At 40.0% G+C, this 21,625-nt stretch overlaps 1 protein-coding gene and 1 pseudogene across 1 annotated transcript; one reads left to right on the plus strand and one right to left on the minus strand.

Moving 5' to 3' along the window:
* The first annotated feature begins 9,820 nt into the window (after nt 1-9,820).
* Vmn1r51 (vomeronasal 1 receptor 51) lies at nt 9,821-17,823 on the plus strand. Its single transcript, NM_011683.2, has 3 exons — nt 9,821-9,850; nt 11,835-11,943; nt 15,604-17,823. The coding sequence occupies exon 3, from the start codon at nt 16,282-16,284 to the stop codon at nt 17,269-17,271; it is 990 nt and encodes a 329-aa protein (NP_035813.2). The 5' UTR covers nt 9,821-9,850; nt 11,835-11,943; nt 15,604-16,281; the 3' UTR covers nt 17,272-17,823.
* Gm20426 overlaps nt 17,549-21,625 on the minus strand; it is a 102,467-nt pseudogene continuing 98,390 nt past the window's right edge.

A 21,625-nucleotide genomic window follows, 5' to 3' on the forward strand; every position in this document is an offset into this window, starting at 1 on the left:
TTATCCCATGCATCCTATCAGATCACCATGGACTAAGGCTGATCTTCAATAACAATATAAATAATAGAAAGCCAACATTCACATGGAAACTGAACTACACTCTACTCAATGATGAAATAAAGAAAGAAATTAAAGACTTTTTAGAGTTTAATGAAAATGAAGCCACAACATACCCAAATTTATGGGACACAATGAAGGCAGTCCTAAGAGGAAAACTCATAGCTCTGAGTGCCTTCGAAAAGAAACTAGAGAGAGCATACACTAGCAGCTTGACAGCACAACTAGAAGCTCTAGAACTAAAGGAAGCAAATTCACCCAGGAGTAAACAGCAGGAAATAATCAAACTCAGGGGTGAAATCAACCAAGTGGAAACAAAAAGAACTATACAAAGAATCAACCAAACCAGGAGCTGGTTCTTTGAAAAAATCAACAAGATAGATAAACCCTTAGCCAGACTAACTAGAGGGCACAGGGACAGTATTATAATTAACAAACTCAAAAATGAAAAAGGAGAAATAACAACAGGACCTGAGGAAATGTAAAACATCATCAGATCCTACTACAAAAGACTATACTCAACAAAACTGGAAAACCTGGATGAAATGGTCAACTTCCTAGACAGATACCAGGTACCAAAGTTAAATCAGGATCATATTAATGATCTAAACAGCCCATTTCCCCTAAGAATTAGAAGCAGTTATCAATAGTCTCCCAAACAAAAACAAAAAAAAAGCCCAGGACCAGATGGGTTTAGTGCAGAGTTCTATCAGACCTTCAACGAAGATCTAATTCTAACTCTCCTCAAACTATTCCACAAAATAGGAATAGAAGGCACTATACCGAATTTATTCTATGAAGTCACAATTACTCTGATACCTAAACCACAGAAAGATCCAACAAAGAGAGAGAACTTCACACCAATTTCCCTTGTGAATATCAATGCAAAAATACTCAATAAAATCCTCACAAACAGAAGTCAAGAACACATCAAAATGATCATCCATCATGACCAAGTAGGCTTCATTCCAGGGATGCGAGGATGGTTTAATATACAGAAATCCATCAACGTAATTCACATGGTCATCTTGTTAGATGCTGAGAAAGCATTTGACAAAATCCAACACCCATTCATGATAAAAGTCTTGGAAAGATCAGGAATTCAAGGCCCATACCTAAACATGATAAAAGCAATCTACACCAAACCAATAGCCAACATCAAAGTAAATGGTGAGAAGCTGTAAGCGATCCCACTAAAATCAGGAACTAGACAAGGCTGTCCACTCTCTCCCTACCTATTCAACATTGTACTTGAAGTCCTAGCCAGAGCAATTAGACAACAAAAGGAGATCAAGGGGATACAAATTGGAAAGGAAAAAGTCAAAATATCACTCTTTGCAGATGATATGATAGTATAAATGAGTGACCCTAAACACTCCACCAGAGAACTCCTAAATATGATAAACAGCTTCAGTGCAGTAGCTGGATATGAAATTAACTAAAACAAATCAATGGCCTTTCTCTACACAAAGGATAAATGGGCTGAGAAAGAAATTAGGGAAACAATACCCTTCACATAGTCACAAATAATATAAAATACCTTGGCGTGACTCTAAATAATAAAGTGAAAGATCTGTATGATAAGAACTTCAAGTCTCTGAAGAAAGAAATTAGAGATCTCAGAATATGGAAAGATCTATCATGCTTATGGATTGGCAGAATCAATATAGTAAAAATGGCTATCTTGCCAAAAGCAATCTACAGATTCAATGCAATCCCCATCAAAATTCCAACTCAATTCTTCAACGAATTAGAAAGGGCATTCTGCAAATTCATCTGGAATAACAAAAAACCTAGGATAGCAAAACCTCTTCTCAAGGATAAAAGAACCTCTGATGGAATCGCCATGCCTGACCTAAAGCTGTACTACAGAGCAATAGTGATAAAAACTGCATAGTACTGGTATAGCGACAGACAAGTAGACCAATGGAATAGATTTGAAGACCCAGAAATGAATTCACACACCTATGGTCACTTGATCTTTGACAAGGGAGCTAAAACAATCCAGTGGGAAAAAAAGACAGCATTTTCAACAAATGGTGCCAGCACAAATGGCAGTTATCATGTAGAAGAATGTGAATTGATTCATTCCTATTTCCTTGTACAAAGCTCAAGTCTAAGTGAATCAAAGAACTCCCCATAAAACCAGAGACACTGAAATTTATAGAGGAGAAAGTGGGGAAAAACCTCGAAGATATGGGTACTGGTGAAAAATTCCTCAAAACAGAACAGCAATGGCTTGTGCTCTAAGATCAAGAATTGAAAAAAAAAAAAAAAAAGATCAGGAATTGACAAATGGGACCTCATGAAATTCCAAAGCTTCTGTAAGGCAAAAGACACTGTCAATAAGACAAAAAGACCACCAACTGATTGAGAAAGGATCTTTACCAATCCTAAATCTGATAGGGGATTAATATCCAATATATACAAAGAGCTCAAGAAGCTTAACTCCAGAAATTCAAATAACCCCATTAAAAAATGTTCAAATAACCCCATTAAAAAATGGGGTACAGAGCTAAAAAAAAAAAAAAAGAAAAAGAAAAAGAATTCCTCAAGTGAGGAAAACCGAATGGGCTGAGAAGCACCTGAAAAAATGTTCAAAATCCTTAATCATCAGGGAAATGCAAATCAAAACAACCTTGAGATTCCACCTCATTCCAGTCAGAATGGCTAAGATAAAAAAATTCAGGTGGCAACAGATGCTGACAAAGATGTGGAGAAAGAGGAACACTCCTCCATTGCTGGTGGGATTGCAAGCTTGTACAACCACTCTGGAAATCAGTCTGGCGGTTCCTCAGAAAACTGCACATAGTGCTAACGGTAGATCCAGCAATACCTCTCCTGGACATATACCCAGAAGGTGTTCCAACTGGTAATAAGGACAGATGCTCCACTATGTTCATAGCAGCCTTATTTATAATAGTCAGAAGCTGGAAAGAACCCAGATGTCCCTCAACAGAGGAATGGATACAGAAAATGTGATACATTTGCACAATGGATTACTACTCAGCTATTAAAAACAATGAATTTATAAGATTCTTGTGCAAATTGATGTATCTGGAGGACATCATCCTTAGTGAGGTAACCCAGTCACAAAAGTCGTCACTTGATATGCACTCACTGATAAGTGGATATTAGCCCAGATACTTAGAATACCCAAGATACAATTTGCAAAACACAAGAAAATGAAAAAGAAGAAAGACCAAAGTGTGGATACTTCATTCCTCCTTAGAATAGGGAACAAAATACCCATGAAAGGAGTTACAGAGACAAAGTTTGGAGCTAAGACGAAAGGATGGACCATCCAGAGACTACCCCCCCCCCGGAGATCCATTCCATAATCAGTGGAACACAGGGCCCCCAATGGAGGAGCAAGAGAACGTACCCAAGGAGCTGAAGGGGTCTGCAACCTTATAGGTAGGACAACAATATGAACTAACCAGTACCCCCAGAGCTTGTGTCTCTAGCTACATATGTAGCAGAAGATGGCCTAGTCAGCCATCATTGGTAAGAGGTCCCTTGGTATTGCAAACTTTATATGCCCCAGTACAGGGGAATGCCAGGGCCAAAAAGTGGGAGCGCCTGGGTAGTGGAGCAGGGTGGGAGAAGGGTATAGGGAACTTTCGTGATGGCATTTGATATGTAAATAAAGAAAATATCTAATAAATAAATAAATAAACTAATCAAGGGGGGAAAACACTTGCAGGGACCTTCTGGCTCTTATAGTCTCTGGAGAGAAGTGTTGTGGAATGCTGATAGGTCTGCCTTTATATGTTACTTGACCCTTTTCCCTTACTGCTTTTAATATTTTTCTTTTGTTTTGTGCATTTGGTGTTTTGACTATCATGTGATGGGAGGAATTTCTTTTCTAGTCCTGTCTATTTGGAGTTCTGTATGCCTCTTGTATGTTCATAGGCATCTCTTTCTTTAGGTTAAGGAAGTTTTCTTCTATAATTTTGTTGAAGATAGTTACTGGCCCTTTATGTAGAAAATCTTCTCTCTCTTCAATACCTATTATCCATAGGTTTGGTCTTCTCATTGTGTCCTGGATTTCCTGAATGTTTTGAGTTAGATGCTTTTTGCATTTTTCATTTTCTTTGACTGTTGTGTCAATGTTTTCTATGGTTTCTTCTGCCCCTGTGAATCACTCTTCTATTTCTTGTATTATGTTGGTGATAGATTTTCTATTTCTAGGGTTGTCTCACTTTGTGATTTCTTTAGTGTTTCTATTTCCACTTTTAGATCCTGGTTGTTTTTTGTTTTTTGTTTTCAATGCCTTTACCCGATTGGTTGTGTTTTCCTGGGATTCTTTAAGGGCTTTGTGTGTGTGTGTGTGTTTTTTCCTTTAAGGGCTTCTACCTGTTTACCCAGTGTTCTTCTGTATCTTTTAAGGGACTTACTTATGTCCTTCTTAAAGTCCTCTATCATCATAAGAAGCGATTTTAAATCTTAAACTTGCTCTTCCAGTTTGATGTGATATCCAGAGCTTTCTGTGTGGGAGAACTGGGTTCTGATGATGGCAAATAGCCTTGGTTTCTGTTACTTATGTTCTTGTACTTGCCTTTTGCTATCTTGTTATCTCTAGTGCTACCTGCCCTTGCTATCTCTGACTATAGCTTGTTCCTCCTGTGATCCTGATTGTGTCATAACTCCTCAGAGTCCAGCTTTCTCTGCATCCTATGATTCTGGGACGCCGTGATACTGAGATCCTCGGTATTTCAGATCTCCTGGGAGTCAAGCTGCCTCTGGGATCCTGAAATTCTGGTGTGCCCTGAGACTCTATTGTATGAGAACTCCTAGGAGTCAAGCTGTCTCTGGGTCTTCTAGGAGTGGACAGGGAGCCAGAGCCCTTGGTTTGCTCCTGCCACAGGTGCAAGCTGGAAGGAACCTGTGCCTCTGGCTGGGCTGGGGTTTGCATTTCCCCGGTACCTGTGGGGTTCCCAGTTACACTGGGTGTTGGGAAAGATGTTGTGGCCTCAGGTGTGATCTTGCCTGTGTCAGAGCTCTAGTGCTACTGGGTGTGTCCAATCTTCTGGGAATCCAGCTTCCTCAGTGATCCTGTGATCCTGGGTGTGTTAGAGCACCTGGAAGTCAAGCTTCCTTTGGGTGTTGTGGGACTGGGTGTGGAGCCAGCCCTCAAGGTCTGCTCAGGGCACTGGCTCAGGACAGAAGGGGCAGATTCTGGGTTTTTTTAAGTTTACAATATTCACTATAATACCCATGCCCTACACAGGGTTGCTGGGATGAGGCAACAATGCCAAGCACTGGCATGTTTCTTCCCTTATTCATGTCATCCTGGACAGTATTTGTGAGACAATGCGCAGGAAAGCATAGAAGCTTAGGGATCTTGGACTTGGGCATTTGCCCATAGAAAAGACTCTCCCTGCTGCTTATGAGCCTACTGAGGAATCCAGAGCAACCTGAACAGGGCTAAGGAGAGGGCAAGGCAGCCTCTGGTGCCTTTATCGTAGCATCAGAGATCTAAGGACAGAATTAATGAGAGACAGGCTGTTGGTTTTCTGGGCTTAGGTTTTTTTCCCATCAGAATGAGCATAAAGAAGAAAAAATAGGGCAATGAGAGAATCCAATACCTGATGAAAAAATCCAATACCTGCTGATCTTTCACTAGTGACTGTAGAAGAAGAATCTCTCTGTGGGCAGTGTGGTTTGCTATGATGCTCATTAGGCATCCATGGACCAGAATCCTCTGTTTTCTTTTCAGAATCTTACTCAAGACTGCTCTGCAAGTTTAGAGGAAGACAGGTAAAACAAATGTTAACTTCCACAGAGTTCACAAGGCCCAGAAACATTATGGCTATGATAGCCTATAAGGAATGGATAAAAATGCAGTTTTCTGACCAATCAACCAGAGAATAGCCTGCCTTCACAAGATCTTGTATTCGCTCATCTGTTTTGTCTACAGTGACAATGTGCACACTCACTCACAACCGTCTGTTTGAGGTGGCCACCATGGGACAAGCACATAAGCTTCCTGTAGGGCATTCTCTTATGATAACACACAATCTGTCTTCTCCTGACTTCCTTTGGGCGAACTCACTGTGTACAAAACACCTATACTCACTCTAGTACTTAATCCTCAACACCTTAGGAAGTAAGCACTTCCCTCCCTTTTTGACAAACAAAGATTCTTTTAGGCTGACAATGGTCTTCTTCCCATCAATACATAAGAGTCAGGCTTAACATCCATTCTAGACTATCATGGAACTCTGGCCTTAAGAAGTACTGAAGACTGGTGCCTATATTCTAGATTCTATAAGTTGTCAATGTCTGATACCTGCTCCCCAAGATATCTTAGTTAATAGACAGAGATAGCATCCAAAGAAAGAAAAAGATGGAGCTCAAAGAAAGAAACATTGGGATCATATCAATACATGCAGAAAAGGCCTTTGTGAAAGTCTAACAACTTTTCATGATATAAGAAGTCAGAAATATATACACATACTTATATATGATAATGGATATATGTGACAAATCTATAATCAAAATTATACAACATTGTGAAACCTCAGACATATCCACTAAAATTAAGAGTGTAAATAGGATGCCACCTTCCCTCTTGTTTACTACAGTCCTTCAAGGATTAGCTAGAGCAAGAAGCCATAAGAATGAGATAAGGGAGAAAGAAATGAAAAAGTAAGGGATTTGCAGCTATGTACATAAGAGACCCTAAGAACATTTTGGCCACGGAAAGCTGCACAAAGAAGCAGGATACACAATTGAATATGTGCAGCTTTCCTCGATAGTGATAACAAACCGGATGAGAAAGAAGTCCATTCACAAAAACATAAAGTAAATGATTAATTAAATAAGTAACTTGCCTTGGATCTAATCAAGGAAGTAAAGGAATTATACAATGAACATTTTTAAACACAAAAAAAAAAAAGAAAAGAAAAGAAGATCCAAGAAGGCAGAAAGGATTGCTCATGCTCATGAACTGACAGGATTAATGTGTAACTGGCTCTGCTATCAAAACCCATGTACAGACTAGATGCTATCCCCATCAGAATTCCAAAGCCACTCTACATAGAAAGAGAAAATATATCCAAGGATTTGTATGAATATCACTGTGAACACTTAGCAATACAGATGTTTGGAATATCAGGAGCTGGAGATAAGTCTCATCAGTTAATAGCACTGGCCACTTTCTGAGGGATTCCACTTCAGTTCTTAGTACCTGTGTAGGGCTGTCAACCATTCATGACTGTAGCTCTGGAGGATCCAGTACCTGCTTCTGATCTCAATCAAGCACAAAGCAAGCATGCTGTGAACAACAAAAAAAAAGATCATAAATTTTAAAAATCAGTTTTAAAAACTGACACAAATGAAGATTCAGCAAGGTTGACTTACCTGCCCAGCGTCACAGAGCTAGTCCATTTTGGATCTGGAATGTGTGCTTGTATCTCTTTATCCAAGAAGAGTCTGTTCCTCCAGAGAACAGTAGCTTCATAAAGCAAAGGGCAGGGGACAATGGCTACCTCCTCTGCCAGGCTAACTCCTTTGCCACACTAGCCACTATGTTCTTTCAGGAAAGAAACATGGTGACAATTGGATGGCAATGTCCTGTGCAATAGATTAGGACAGAAGCCCTAAGGGAAGGGATGGGCAAGGGATGAACATTTTTCAGTGCCCTCCATGCTGCCGGCTTCCTCTTCCCCAGCTCAGCCATGCCTGTTGTATGAGCATTCAAATGCTCATGAAGCCACTGTGCAGAATTTAGACTTCCCCGTTGGCATGAGTTGGGTATTTAATAATGGGTGGCTTGCCTTTGCTCTGAGGCTTCCTCTCCCCCAGGTGCCTTGTGGAGAATCTTACAGAGTAGATGTTATGATCTTTCGTATTTTGCATATGTTTAGTTTCTTAAGTCTCTAGTCCTCTGTGGAAATAACTAATCTTTCATGCTTTCTACTGTGTAAGTTCTTGACATATTGAGAGCAGGTATTATAATATGCTGTCTTCTAATTCTGAGATCCCAAAAGAAGAGTAGGCCACCTTGGATGGTTGTACTCTTTTCTCAGTCTGATCCATTGCTCCATTTGTCAGGATATTTATATGACTGTATGTAAAGTACCTAGGGGACAAAAGCAAAATTGCATTTCATTTCTGAAAAAATCAGTTGTTAAGACTTCCTAACTCCATCACTGAGTAGGAAGCTGGTCATTCATGCTCCCTGAGGAGAAGAGTCCAGTTCATGGTTGGCCTCAGGCACAGTTATGTTCAAGCTGCCTATGATTGCACAGCCTCAAACTATCAAGTCTCTCTTTAGTTCTAAATTTCCTTTTCTTTTTTTATTAGATATTTTCTTCATTTATATTTCCAGTGCTATCCCAAAAGTCTCCCATATCCTCCCCCAACCACTCCCACTTATTGGCCCTGGCATTCCCCTGTACTGAGGCATATAAAGTTTGCAAGACAAATGGGCCTCTCTTTCCACTGATGGCCAACTAGGCCATCCTTTGATACATATGCAGCTAGAGACATGAGCTCTGGGGCTACTAGTTAGTTCATATTGTTGTTCCACCTATAGGGTTGCAGATCCCTTTAGCTCCTTGGGTACTTTCTCTAGCTCCTCCATTGGGGGCCCTGTGATTCATCCAATAGCTGACTGTGAGCATCCACGTCTGTGTTTGCTAAGCCCCGGCATGGTCTCACAAGAGACAGCTATATCAGGGTCCTTTCAGCAAAATCTTGCTAGTGTATGCAATGTTGTCAGCATTTGAAGGCTGATTATGGGATGGATCCCCGGATATGGCAGTCTCTAGATGGTCCTTCCTTTTGTCTCAGCTCCAAACTTTGTCTCTGTAACTCCTTCAATGGGTGTTTTGTTCCCAATTCTAAGAAGGGGCAAAGTGTCCACACTTTGGTCTTTGTTCTTCTTTAGTTTCATGTGTTTTGCAAATTGTATCTTATATATCTTAGGTATTCTAAATATCTGGGCTAATATCCACTTATCAGTGAGTACATATCATGTGAGTTCTTTTGTGATTGGGTTACCTCACTCAGGATGATGCCCTCCAGGTCCATCTATTTGCCTAGGAATTTCATAAATTCATTCTTTTTAATAGCTGAGTAGTACTCCATTATGTAAATGTACCACATTTTCTGTATCCATTCCTCTGTTGAGGGGCATCTGGGTTCTTTTCAGCTTCTGGCTATTATAAACTAGTCTCTCTCCAGGACTTCCTGACCACGAAGCAGCCGAGATACAAGGAGAATGCTGAAAATCCTAAATTTTTCTTAAAATCCATTTTTACTGTTTACTAAGGTCTGGAAAGTTGGAAGTCACGGGGTACAGAAACACGATTTCTTGGATGCAGGTTCTCTCTGTGTTGAAAGATCCTGGAAGACACAGCCTGCCACTTAATATAGATTTAATCAGAAACATGGAAGCTCAAGGAAGGCACCAGGAGTAGCACAGTTACGCAGATGAATTATGCAGTAGAAGTTTAGTTTGTAGTCATTTTGCCTGAGGAGAAAATTAGCAAGTTTGTATTGACTCCATTGTGTTCTGATCTAACTTGCAGGTGTGCCAAGGATGCTCAGTGAAAAGTTTGGGCCCAGCTCACACAGGACAGATGTTACCCAACAGAGTAGAGTCAACTCAACAGGTAACATGTTCCAGTGGGATCCCACATGTCCCTGCTCTCCAGTGGGAACTTGTCACTGACAGTCACTAAAATTGCAGGCTGCAGAGATGCTTTAAAGGCTCCCTTCACCTAAGCCTGTGCAGGATCTCCTCAGCTCAGACTCCACCTGCCCCACCCCTTCCATCTGAGTAAGTGCCCTGAGTAAGCACAGAATCAGAAGGTGGCTGGGACCCAGGCAGGCTGTGGGAGGAGGAGGAGCTCTGGAGCTGCAGGGAGAGTTTCAGCCTCTGCCATGGGGAAGCTGAGTTTGAAGGTCCTCAGCACAGGGTACTGTATGCTGCATCAAGTGCATTTTCTTCATGGAATATTCATTTTATTAAGGTCCTAAAATTACTTAAATTTTATCTCATTTAATTTTTATTTCAATTTATTTTTCTGATCTATGTACCAAATTTACTTTGTCATCCATAAGTTGTATGGTGCAGTTTCTAGAGGTTTTCAGAAATGATACTTTTTATGCATCTTGAAAGGAAGTGGTGGTTTTCTTTCAAATATAAACATATACATTTAATTTTTTTCTGTTGATTATGTACCATGAAAGGAATAGTGTTGATACACTGGCTTCTATATGTAAATACTTACAAGATCTAAAACCTGTGAAAAGGAAATGGGTTGTATGTTCAGACCTCACCTAACAGAATGCTCCTTGCTGGCCTTTATAGAGTGGAAATTTCTTAAGAGCATTTTGTTCCCTGTTTAACTTCACAAATTATGTAATCCATTATCTTTGTTCTGCCTGGTAGGAGTTGTCCTGAGTCACTATAGTGATGAGGCTACAGGAGACAAATTGGTAATAAGCAGTAAAAATGAACCTAGTAGACATGATATTTGTGATTATTAATGATTTCTGTGTTCTAGTCATTGAAGAAATATCCTTTATAATTTTCTGATAATACAAATGCACAACAAATGCACTGGGAGAGAGCTAAGTTCTGTGTTACAGCAAGACTGAGCATCTCAGGAGTCATCACTGGGTGATGAGGGCAGGAGATTGTGCTGCAGCACTGTGTGGGGTCCATGTTGATGGCTGGAGTCTGTGCCATGTTGCCTCGCTGGGGTATCTTCTGTTTCTGGAGGTTTATTTAGAAACACCAGGTAATAATATTCCCACTGCCAGTCTGAGCATGAAGACACACCTAAAAAGGCTTTAAGATTTAAAAATGCAATTCATACACAGTCTTTCAGAAACAGCCACCCTCCCTCAGCCCAAGGGCTCTTCATGGTTTGCCCATCACATTCCCAAAATTCATTTATTTCTGGCATCTCTGAAAACAGGGCTGAAACCTGCTTGGTAATGTTTTTGCCTTCCCTGGTGCACCAGCCGCTTCTCCCTAGTGTCTTTCTAGGTGTAAGTTAGGATTGGGGCAAAGATAGACATCCTGACCAAGTAACGTCATCCTCAAGCTGTTTTCATTAAGAAGGGCCAGCGTTATCTGCAAACACCTCTATTTGATGATCCTAAGGGTCATGATTCTCCATGACTGAGATAATTGTGGAATGGCACAAAGGCTAAAGTCAGGGATTCCTTGATTCAGTATGTACAGGGAATTTCAATTTTTCTGCCCTGGGCAGCTATAGCCTTCACAATCGACTTTAACTTAAGACTGCTCAGGTTCCACTTTGTCATTTTTTTGTTCCATATAGGATTCCTTTCCTAAGTTGGCCAAACACCTTTCTTTCCTTTCCCCCAGTGTAGACTCATCTAATGGGACATGTTTCAGAAATAAGTGACCTTCCCTGGTGCTATGTACACTATGTAGAGAATTTACTGTCTCCTGAAAGTAGCTTGTTTTATTACATTGTGCAAAATGCAATCACACTGCATGGTACAATAGGTCACAGATTACTCTCTCCAGCCCTCTCTGTTAGATGAGTGTCCCTTAAATCATTCTGTAGTTCTCAGTATGTGTATTCTCTTCAGATCTAATAACCCATGCTCAGCCAGAAAGGTGTGAGCTGCTGAGGCTCAGCTGGGAGGGGACGGGCTAGAGAATTCATTCTGGTTTGTATCTGAGGAGGGTTCATGCTCACCAGAGGGTTTTCTATAGAAATTATACATCTATCTAGAATCTGCATGCCTTACTTATTCTTTTTGTTGTTTTGTTTTTCAAGACAGGCTTTCTCTGTGTAGCCCTGAATGTCCTTGGAACTCACTATGCAGACCAGTTAGGTCTTGAACTCAAACATCCACAACCTCTGCTTTTGACGTGCTGGAATTAAGGTGTGTGTCACCACTCCTTGGCACTGTTACTTATGATATAAAACTTTTTAGGATTATCTGATCTGTGAAATTTGCAGGAAGCAGGATGACTAGAGAAATGGTGTCTGTGTGCTTCCAGGTAAGCTGATATATGTGATGGCAGGCAATCACGTCACTGTAAGTATTCTCTTTGCTCCTGTGGAATTCCACCTCCAGAAAGATAAGGTTTCCCAGTGCTTTCAAAGCCAGAATCCGTGAAGCCATGATATTGAGAATATCACTGAGGAGTCACAATCTCTGTGCCTGCCTGACTTTCCGAAGAGCTTCAGGTTTGCAGGGCTGAGGTTTCTGAAGTGACCCTGACACTAACACAGCCTGCACTGGCTCTGCAGAGCTGACAGTGCACTGCCTGGGTGGTCTAATAAGGAGATATGTTCATAAAGATCAAGTTCCTTTTAGTTTCTTTCCTCTCTTCTTTGTTCCTGCTTCTTGTTTCCTTTCTTCTTTTATTTACTCTTCTCTTTTCTGATTATCTCAATGTAGTAATATAAAATGCACATTTCCAGGAACAACGTGAGAGAAAGCAGTTTGGAATTCTCATGCCTCTTAGCTAGTGCCATCGTGCATATGATGCCAGCTACTACTTTAAACTCTACAGTTGTGCTTTCCTTCCATGAAATGAAGTGCATAAAACATTCACCTGTAGCTCACTGCACACAGATCACAAAAAGAAATATAGAGTATGTGCTCATGGTGGCATTTGTTCCATAAAACAATTGCCATTTTCCTTGATCATTGAGAAAGAGAAGTATGTCTTTCTGCACCATACTATGTTCTGATTCTTGCCAACTGGGATTTGGAAAACAAACCCATAAGTTTTATAAAGAACTTCACAGTACAAATGAATTAATTAAGCACCATCTATTTTATATATATGTGTGTGTACATATGTATAATATATGTTTATATGACCTATTTAATTTTATATAGGGTTAACCTTTTCTAAAGATGCTACACAATTTTTATTTCAGCAAATCAACTCTGTTCAATGTTTATACCAACTAACTGACTCAGGTCTAATGCCTTAACCAGTACCCTGTACTTATGAATTTTATCCCCTTTACCTTTCAGTAATAACTTCCATTAAAATATCTCATGTTCTAAATTAGTATAAAATTATTTCACTCACACCCTTGACTTCCAGTGATAAATTTTTACTCTGTAACAGGAATTTGTTTACAAAATTACATGACCTATATGGGGGGTGTCTGTGCTACATAGTTTCATGATAACTTGACACAAGCTAGAGTTATTTTAGAAGAGGGAATCTCAACTGAGAAAATATAGCCACCATACTGGCCCATGGGCAAGCACCTTGTGTATATTATTGATTGATGATTGACTTGATATGGGAGGGCCCAGATCACTGTGGACATTTCCACACCTGGACTGGTGGTCTTAGGTACCATGGGAATGTAGATAGAGAGAGATAAAAGGAGCAATGTGGTAAACAACACCACTCCACGGCTTTTACCTCAGTTCCTGCTCCCAAGCCCCGTCTTGAATTCTTTCCTCATCTTCCCTATATGAAGAACTACAAGATGTATGGTGAAATAATCCCTTTCTCCCCAACTTCCTTTTAATCATGGTGTTTTATCATAGCAACAGAAGGCCTAACCAAGACATAAATTGGTACTAGGTTATGGGGTATTACTGTGATAGACCTGACCATGTGATTTTTTGAAGATTGTGGAAGGATTTGGAAAATTTAGGCTGTATAATAATAGAATGCTGATATCTTAGTGGATTATTCTGTATGGTCTTAGATTATAATGCTGAGACGATTGCAGATGATGGAGGCTTGTCTTAGAGAGATCAAGATGGAAGTTTGAGAGTCCCTTAAAGATTCTATGAGGGCCACTCATATTTTAAGTAAAGAACCACTAAAGTGAATTTTTTACCTTGATGAAACAATTGAAATTCTCACAAAAGGGTTTTCTTGGGCTCAACACACAGACATGCTAATCCAGATATGGTTGAAGCTGTGAAGTTTGTACTTTAAGTGTCTCTCAAGTTGTACTGGTTCTGAAGGCAGGAAGGGGTCAGGGAGTGGCACTGTAGCTTGTCACCTTATGGCAGGGTTAAGTTCCTAAAGAGAGCCAAGGAGAGGCTACCAATGAAGCTTGAGCCAAGTTGAAATCCAGACCCAAGCAATCTGAGATGTCAGCATCACAGCAGTTGCTCTGTGGTGGGGCCAATTTGAGTCTAGAAGACAAGCTGTGTGTGCTATAGAAGGCTTTCCCAGCACTGTGGAGGAGACCAGAGGACAGTTAGTGAGTCCCAGAAATGTGACACAGTTTGACACTGTTGGACTTTATTGAATTTGATTGTGACTGTGCCTTGGTTCTTCCTTTTGGAAACAAGAAAGTATATGAGTTACTATTTATGTAACAGGGGTCCACAATTAAGAAAATTTGACATCCAAATGGCTTTTGGAGTTTAATGGGGACTTTTGAGTTTTGCAGAGACTATATGTATTTTATAGAAACTTTGGAAATGTTAGAGAAACTGGATATTAAAATATCCAGTTTTGAAAATTTTGGAGAAGCTTTGCATGTTGAATGGGATTTGAAAATTTTAAGGAGATTGAACTTTCAAAGTATGTGAAACTTTTATATTGAAATGTTAATTTCAGTATGATATCTTGGGAACAACAACAACAAAAGAGACAAAGTTATAGTGTAACAATGATGTGCTTTTGTGTCAACCTGACAACTGGTCAACTGTGCCAGCAGTTTTGGTTTGTTTGTTTCTTTGCTTGTTTGTTTTGACACAAGGTAAATTATTTAAAAAGAGGAAAGGTAATGTCAGTTCAGAGAATTCCACCACCAGATTGATATGTGGGCACATTTATGGTGAGTTTTCTTGATTGGTGATCTATGTCAGAGGGCCCAGCTCAGTGTGAGTATAGGCCCTGGTTGGGTGGATACTTAAGAATACAGACAAGGAAAGCCATGAAGCAAAAAACCAGTAAATAACACTCTTCCATGATTGTGCATCAGTTCTTGCCTATCAGTGTCTGCCTTAAGTTCTTCCACCAACTACCCTGGATAATGTATTATTAGCAGTAATATGCAATAAAGACTTTCCTACCCAACATTGGTTTAGTAATGCTGTTTTACTAAGTCAATGTGTAATCAAGAATCTGTAATAATTTTATAGTATATATAGCACACTAATGAATATAAGCTTGTAGTTGGCATATCAGGAAGCTGAAAAAGTATCAACTTTCAATTATGGAAAGAGGGAAAACAGAATCCTTTAGAACATGCCTTTCTAGACTGAGTTGAACCACTTTGTTTTAATTCTGTAATAAGGGATAACCCCAATACTTTTAATTGTAGTTCAATTTCCCCTGATGTATATACTGAAAGAGGACATGGAGTAAGCTTCTGCAGACATTTGCCTACTTTGCTATTCTCTTGCAGGCAGTTCTAGAATATGACTAAAATCATGAAAGACGCACTTACAGAGCATTGCTCAAAGACTGAATTGTCCACCTGAGTTCTCTGGAAAGGATTCCACTCCAGTGTTCTGTTTTGGAATTCATTTATCTTTTATCTTCTATTTCAAGCATGGATGGAGGTGACCAGTAACTATGTATGGCCTTATCTCTTCTAGAGCACAAACATGAGGCACTGCATGGGAGAACCAGCAGGTGAAATATCTGCAGAGACCATCTTGTACTGGAACACTGCCATGTTCGGTGTGTAAAGAGCATGCTCTTGAATACCTAGTGTCCACCTGATACAAGCACATGGCTGTGTATATGTTCAGGAGGAGCTGACTGGAGCTCAGCCTCAGAGTATTCTGGGTCATACTTGGTTAAAATGGCAGATTTGGGTGGAAGGTGAAATGTCTGGATTCACAGATCACAATTCACAACAGTTGCTATAAAAATATATTAAGAAATTTGGTTTTATAAAAAATTGAGTAAAGATAGCTCCAACTAGAATAAGTGCATACCCAATACACAGGACCTCTTTCATTGGGAAGGACTGGTTTCTTTCACAAAATCCTCCTCATTCAAACTCACCCAACATAGTAAAACTGTCTATAACGTTTCTGGAAGTGAGGATGTTGTGGATGAAAACCAAGCAAGATGCTGTTCCTGCTCCAGGAAAACCCACACATGCTAAATAAGAAAAGACATAATCTATTATGTGTGCAGTATTTAATGTTGAAGGAGCTCACACACTGATGCAGCCACCATAGGACACAGGATCCAGCCATGGCTCAGCTTAGGACAGGTGAGATGATCTGTAGGGTGTGAGGTGGAGTTGAGGTCTTCAGTGGAATATGATGAGGGGAGCAGAGTTGCCAGGAGTTATGAATGAGATTCTGTTCTTTTCTCCTCAGCCACTGTTCTCACATATGATGAATGAGAACAGCAGGGTACACACTCATTCTAACTTAAGGCACATCTTTTTCTCCGAAATTGGCATTGGGATCTCAGGCAATAGCTTCCTTCTTCTCTTCCACATCCTCAAGTTCATTCATGGGCACAGGTCCAGACTCTCTGACCTGCCCATTGGTCTCTTGTCCCTAATCCACCTACTAATGCTACTGGTCATGGCATTCATAGCCACAGACATTTTTATTTCTTGGAGGGGTTGGGATGACATCATATGTAAATTCCTTGTGTACCTGTACAGAGTTTTGAGGGGTCTCTCCCTTTGTACCACCAGCATGTTGAGTGTCCTCCAGGCCATCATCCTCAGTCCCAGAAGCTCCTGTTTAGCAAAGTTCAAGCGTAAATCTCTCCATCATATCTCATGTGCCATTCTTTTCCTGAGTGTCCTCTATATGTTAATTGGCAGTCAACTCTTGGTATCCATCATTGCCACCCCAAATTTAACCACAAATGACTTTATTTATGTTACTCAGTCCTGCTCTATTCTACCCTTGAGTTACGTCATGCAAAGCATGTTTTCTACTCTACTGGTCATCAGGGATGTCTTTCTTATTAGTCTCATGGTTCTCTCAACTTGGTACATGGTAGCCCTCTTGTGTAGGCACAGGAAAAAGACCCAGCATCTGCAAGGTATCAGCCTTTCCCCCAAAACATCCCCAAAGCAAAGAGCTACCCAGACCCTCCTGATGCTCATGAGCTTCTTTGTGCTGATGACCATCTATGACACTATTGTCTCCTGCTCAAGAACTATGTTCCTGAATGATCCAACATCTTACAATATGCAAATCTTTGTGGTGCACATCTATGCCACAGTAAGCCCTTTTGTGTTTATGAGCACTGAAAAACATATAGTTAACTGTTTGAGGTCTGTATGAGAGAGGATAATAAATGTTTGAATATTCTGTATGAGAGAGGATGATACATGTTTGAATATTCTTTCTTAAGTAAGATCCTTAGGAAGAGCTAATGGGCTGGCATCAGAACTATCAGTCATGGCATGCTGTCAATGTGCTTTGCCAAATGTGAAATATAAAGCTGTTTTTCTGTCAAAATTATTTATTTTAAACAACATGATGGTAAAAATGTAACAGAACATTTAACAATACACTTTAAGATATGACACGGGTGTTTTTTATTTTATTTTACTTTATTTTTTATTTTATTACTCAGTGGTTCTTTAAGGGAGCCCTGTAAGGTAGTTCTTGCCCATCTTGGTCTTAGACATTCCACACTCTTTGTAAGTATGTGAACACTTCAAATATGTTTTCATATTTCAATTTTCTGTTATGTATTTTGACAAATTAGAAAAGCATTACTTTGCATAAGTAGTGCTATGATCCAGAAAGAAAATGAATTACACACGTAGCTTTCAAAACAGAACTATGTGCAAAAGGCACACAGTAACTTGAACAGCAACATTTCTCCTTAAACCATGTTTCTATAAGTCTTGAAAAAATACCTATCCTGGACATGAGAGAAAATTATTTTCTAGAATATCTAATAATTGTTTTACCTACTATGAACACAAACTTTTGTTGTAAATCGGTCAAATTTCAACCTAAAATGTATGACTTCTCTGGTTTTATTTTTTGTTGTATTTTTTTTAAGTTTTAAATATTTTAGTGTCCATTCAGATAGAAAGGAATCACGTTCCAAACATGTTCAATTACATTTAATTTGGGATATCATTAATATTAAAATAATAGGATTTAAAATTACCAAGACTTCAAATAGAAACTACAGCCTAGAATAAACAGAACATATGACCAAAACACAGACTCTGCATGGTGTGGAATAATGTTCAATCTTTAAGTGCAAGGCAATTCCAGAACAGGGTGCTATGGGATGGAACCCTGAAAAACTGGAAGTATCCACACTACACTGGCCAGCTTTCAGAAGGTTCAAGATTCTATGCCACACCTCTCCTTAAACCCTGTTCCTCCTCCTGTAGTCTACACTGTAATCTGGTAAAAATCAGTTGCTTTGGAAGCATTACTGTTTCTGAGGCAGTTGGGCAAACTCTACTAAGAAGTTTAATAAGCCAATCAAATATAAGTCACTCTAGATTGCTAAAGCAAGGAGGCACAAGGGACATAAAATTTTTTCTACAATTTGACTTGGAGCTCAGCTTTTGAACTTATGTCCTCTGGATTCATTATTTCCATAGAAGAAGCTGATTTCTGGCTTCAGCTTGGTTGTTTTGCTGTTGTTTGTTTTCAGCAATTGAGGAATACAGACAAACCATGAACTCGCTGTGGAAAAAAAAAGATAGCTCAGTAAGTTTTATGTGGATTGACTGGTAGAAGGTAGAAATATAGTTAGACTCAGAGACACAAAATATATTCCATTTTGGAGGTTCCAGAAAAAGGCAACATTTTTTTATTGTTTTTGCTTGATAAATCTTCAATATCTTCAATTCAGCAAAGAAACAAGTGTCATAGATCTGTGTATTTATGGGACATACGATGCATAAGCACTCAATAGCACTTATTGAGTAGCTAGAGTGTTCAGATGGTATCTTCATGTGTTTTGGGGGCTTCCTAATAGTAAAGACATATTATCTTTATACAGATATCACAGCAGTGTCTCTAGATCCCCTGAGGTTCAGTGGATAAATATTCACTGCACAATAAAATCCTGAGTACATATACCTAGCATCCACATGTCACTACACAATGAGTACCAGGCACCTTTCACCACTAAAGTTCCTATGGGAAGATGGCAGGTGAATTCCAAGGATCTCTGTGTTACTTTGCCTAGACCACATAGTAGTGCAAAACAAGACACCCAACAGAAACAAAGCAGAAAGTCAGGACCAGTGTAATAGGTTGAAATCTGACCTCTACAAGCATACCATGATGCATAGGTGCCTATATTCACAGATTGAATACACACATGCACATATATATACACACACACACACACACACACACACACACACACACACATCACACACACATTTAAATAATTTCCCCCTATAGTGAAATAATGACAAGATTCAAAATACACCAGAATGTAATTTTTCAATAATAAAACTTTGTAAGCTGGGTGTGGTGGTGCACGCCTTTAATCCCAGCACTGGGGAGGCAGAGGCAGGTGGATTTCTGAGTTCAAGGCCAGCCTGGTCTACAAACTGAGTTCCAGGACAGAGAAATCCTGTCTCAAAAAAAGAAAACAAAAACAAAAACAAACCTTTGTGACAAACATGTACCAAACACAGATATAAGACTGCTATCTGCTCATCTGAATCTTGTACTCAATCACTCCTGAGGAAGCAAAGCTCTTGTTGGAGATCCTGCCAGTGCCATGCTCACTTCTGGCACTTGGCTGCAAAGGCAGCTCCAGTGTTACATCTCCTGTATGGAGTTTCCTGTGACTGCAAAAGTCAAAATGTAAATAACAAATCAGGCAGGTGAACCTTTAATATTAGCTGATGCCTTAAAGACATGAGCTTGACATATGCTTTTGGATTAGAAGTAAAATATCAGGTAGCTCATCCTCTGCCTCAGCGCCTGGAGCTGATCCTGTGCTAGTGGGTTCCATACCCAAATACCACTGCTGCTCAAATTCCTGGCAAAAGAGGGACCTGCCCAGAGCCATCAAGACACAGGAACAACCAAAGACAGGATCCTTTGCTGCATACAGGAAATGTACCTCAGTGTCAAAGAAAGACACTATCTCAGAGTAAAAGGGTGAAAACATTTTTTCCAAGAAAATGGTCCAAAGAAACAAGTTGGAGTAGCCATTCTAATATTGACTAAAACAAACTTTAAACCAAAATTTACCAAAAAAGGACAAAGAAGAACACATCATACTCATCAGAGGAAAAATCTACCAAGATGAACTCTCAATTCTGAACATCTATGCTCCAAATGCAAGAACACCCACATTCATAAAAGAAATTTCACTAAAATTCAAAGCACACATTGCTCCTCACACAATAATAGTGGGAGACTTCAAAACCCCACTCTCATAAATGGACACAACATGGAAACACAAACTAAACAGAAACACATTGAAGCTAACAGAAGTTATGGACCAAATGGACTTAACAAGTATATAGAGAACATTTCAACCAAAATAAAGAGGATATACCTTCTCAGAACCTCATGGTACCTTCTCCAAAACTGACTATATAATCAGTCACAAAACAGGCCTCAAAATATACAAAAAGAATGAAATAATCCCATGCATTTTCTCAGGTCACCAAGGGCTAAGGCTGGTAGTAAATAGCAACAAAAACAACAGAATGCCCACATGCACATGGAAGTAGAACAACGTCATACTCAATGATAACTTGGTCAAGAAAGAAAAAGACATTAAAGACTGTTTAGAATTTAATGAAAATGAAGGAACAGCATACCCAAACTTATGAGTCACAGAGAAAGCAGTGCTAAGAGGAAAATTCAGCTCTGAGTGCCTGTTGGGAACTAATAAGGGGGTCCTGGGGAAGAGGGGGAAGGGAAGGCCCACACCCCACCAGAGTTCCACCTATCTCTGGTCAGTCAGGCATGGGAGAGCTGCCATACACTTTCCATCCATTCCTGGATGGGCATCTAAGCGTCTAGCCCACTCTTCGGGGGCTGGCAAAGGGGCAGTACTACCTGGGAGTCCTGGAGCTACTTTGCTAAAGCCACCAGGGTTATGGGAGAGAGGGATGAGGGAAGAGGTTCCCAACACCGCCGAGAGTGAGTGCAGTGGATCTTAACTAGAGCAGAGACAATCTATGGTTTTAGAGATTTATTTTAGAAAGAGAGAAGGTAGAAAGAGAAAGGGGGAAGGCTAGAGAGAAAGAGGGTAAGAGGGAGAGAGGAGAGGAGAGAGAGGAAGGAGAGAAGACAAAGAGAGGAGAGAGGGTGAGAGTGAGGAGTAGTGTAAGAGAGTGAGAAGTAAGAGAGAGGTGGGGGCCTAACAGCCCCTTTTATGGTCTTTACTGTTGCTAGGTAACTGGGGAGAAGTTTAGCCTGAAGGTCTGAAGCTTGGGCCATTGCCTACATGACTTCTAGCCATGCTTCTCTTTTAGGGGGCTACAGGGGTCTGTAACTTAGGCAGGAGCCAGAGTTCCAGGAACATGAGAGAATGCCTACCATTTCATGTAGGTGAATTATCACCCTTCGGGATTCAGACCTCAGAGCGACTGGAGACCAGCCTGTCTGTGCATAGCCCAATTCCCCACAAATGCCTCCAAAAAGAAACTGGAGAGAGCATACACTAGCAGCTTAACAGCAC

Source organism: Mus musculus, chromosome 6 (assembly GCF_000001635.26).
Source record: "Mus musculus strain C57BL/6J chromosome 6, GRCm38.p6 C57BL/6J".
Lineage (NCBI taxonomy): Eukaryota > Metazoa > Chordata > Mammalia > Rodentia > Muridae > Mus > Mus musculus.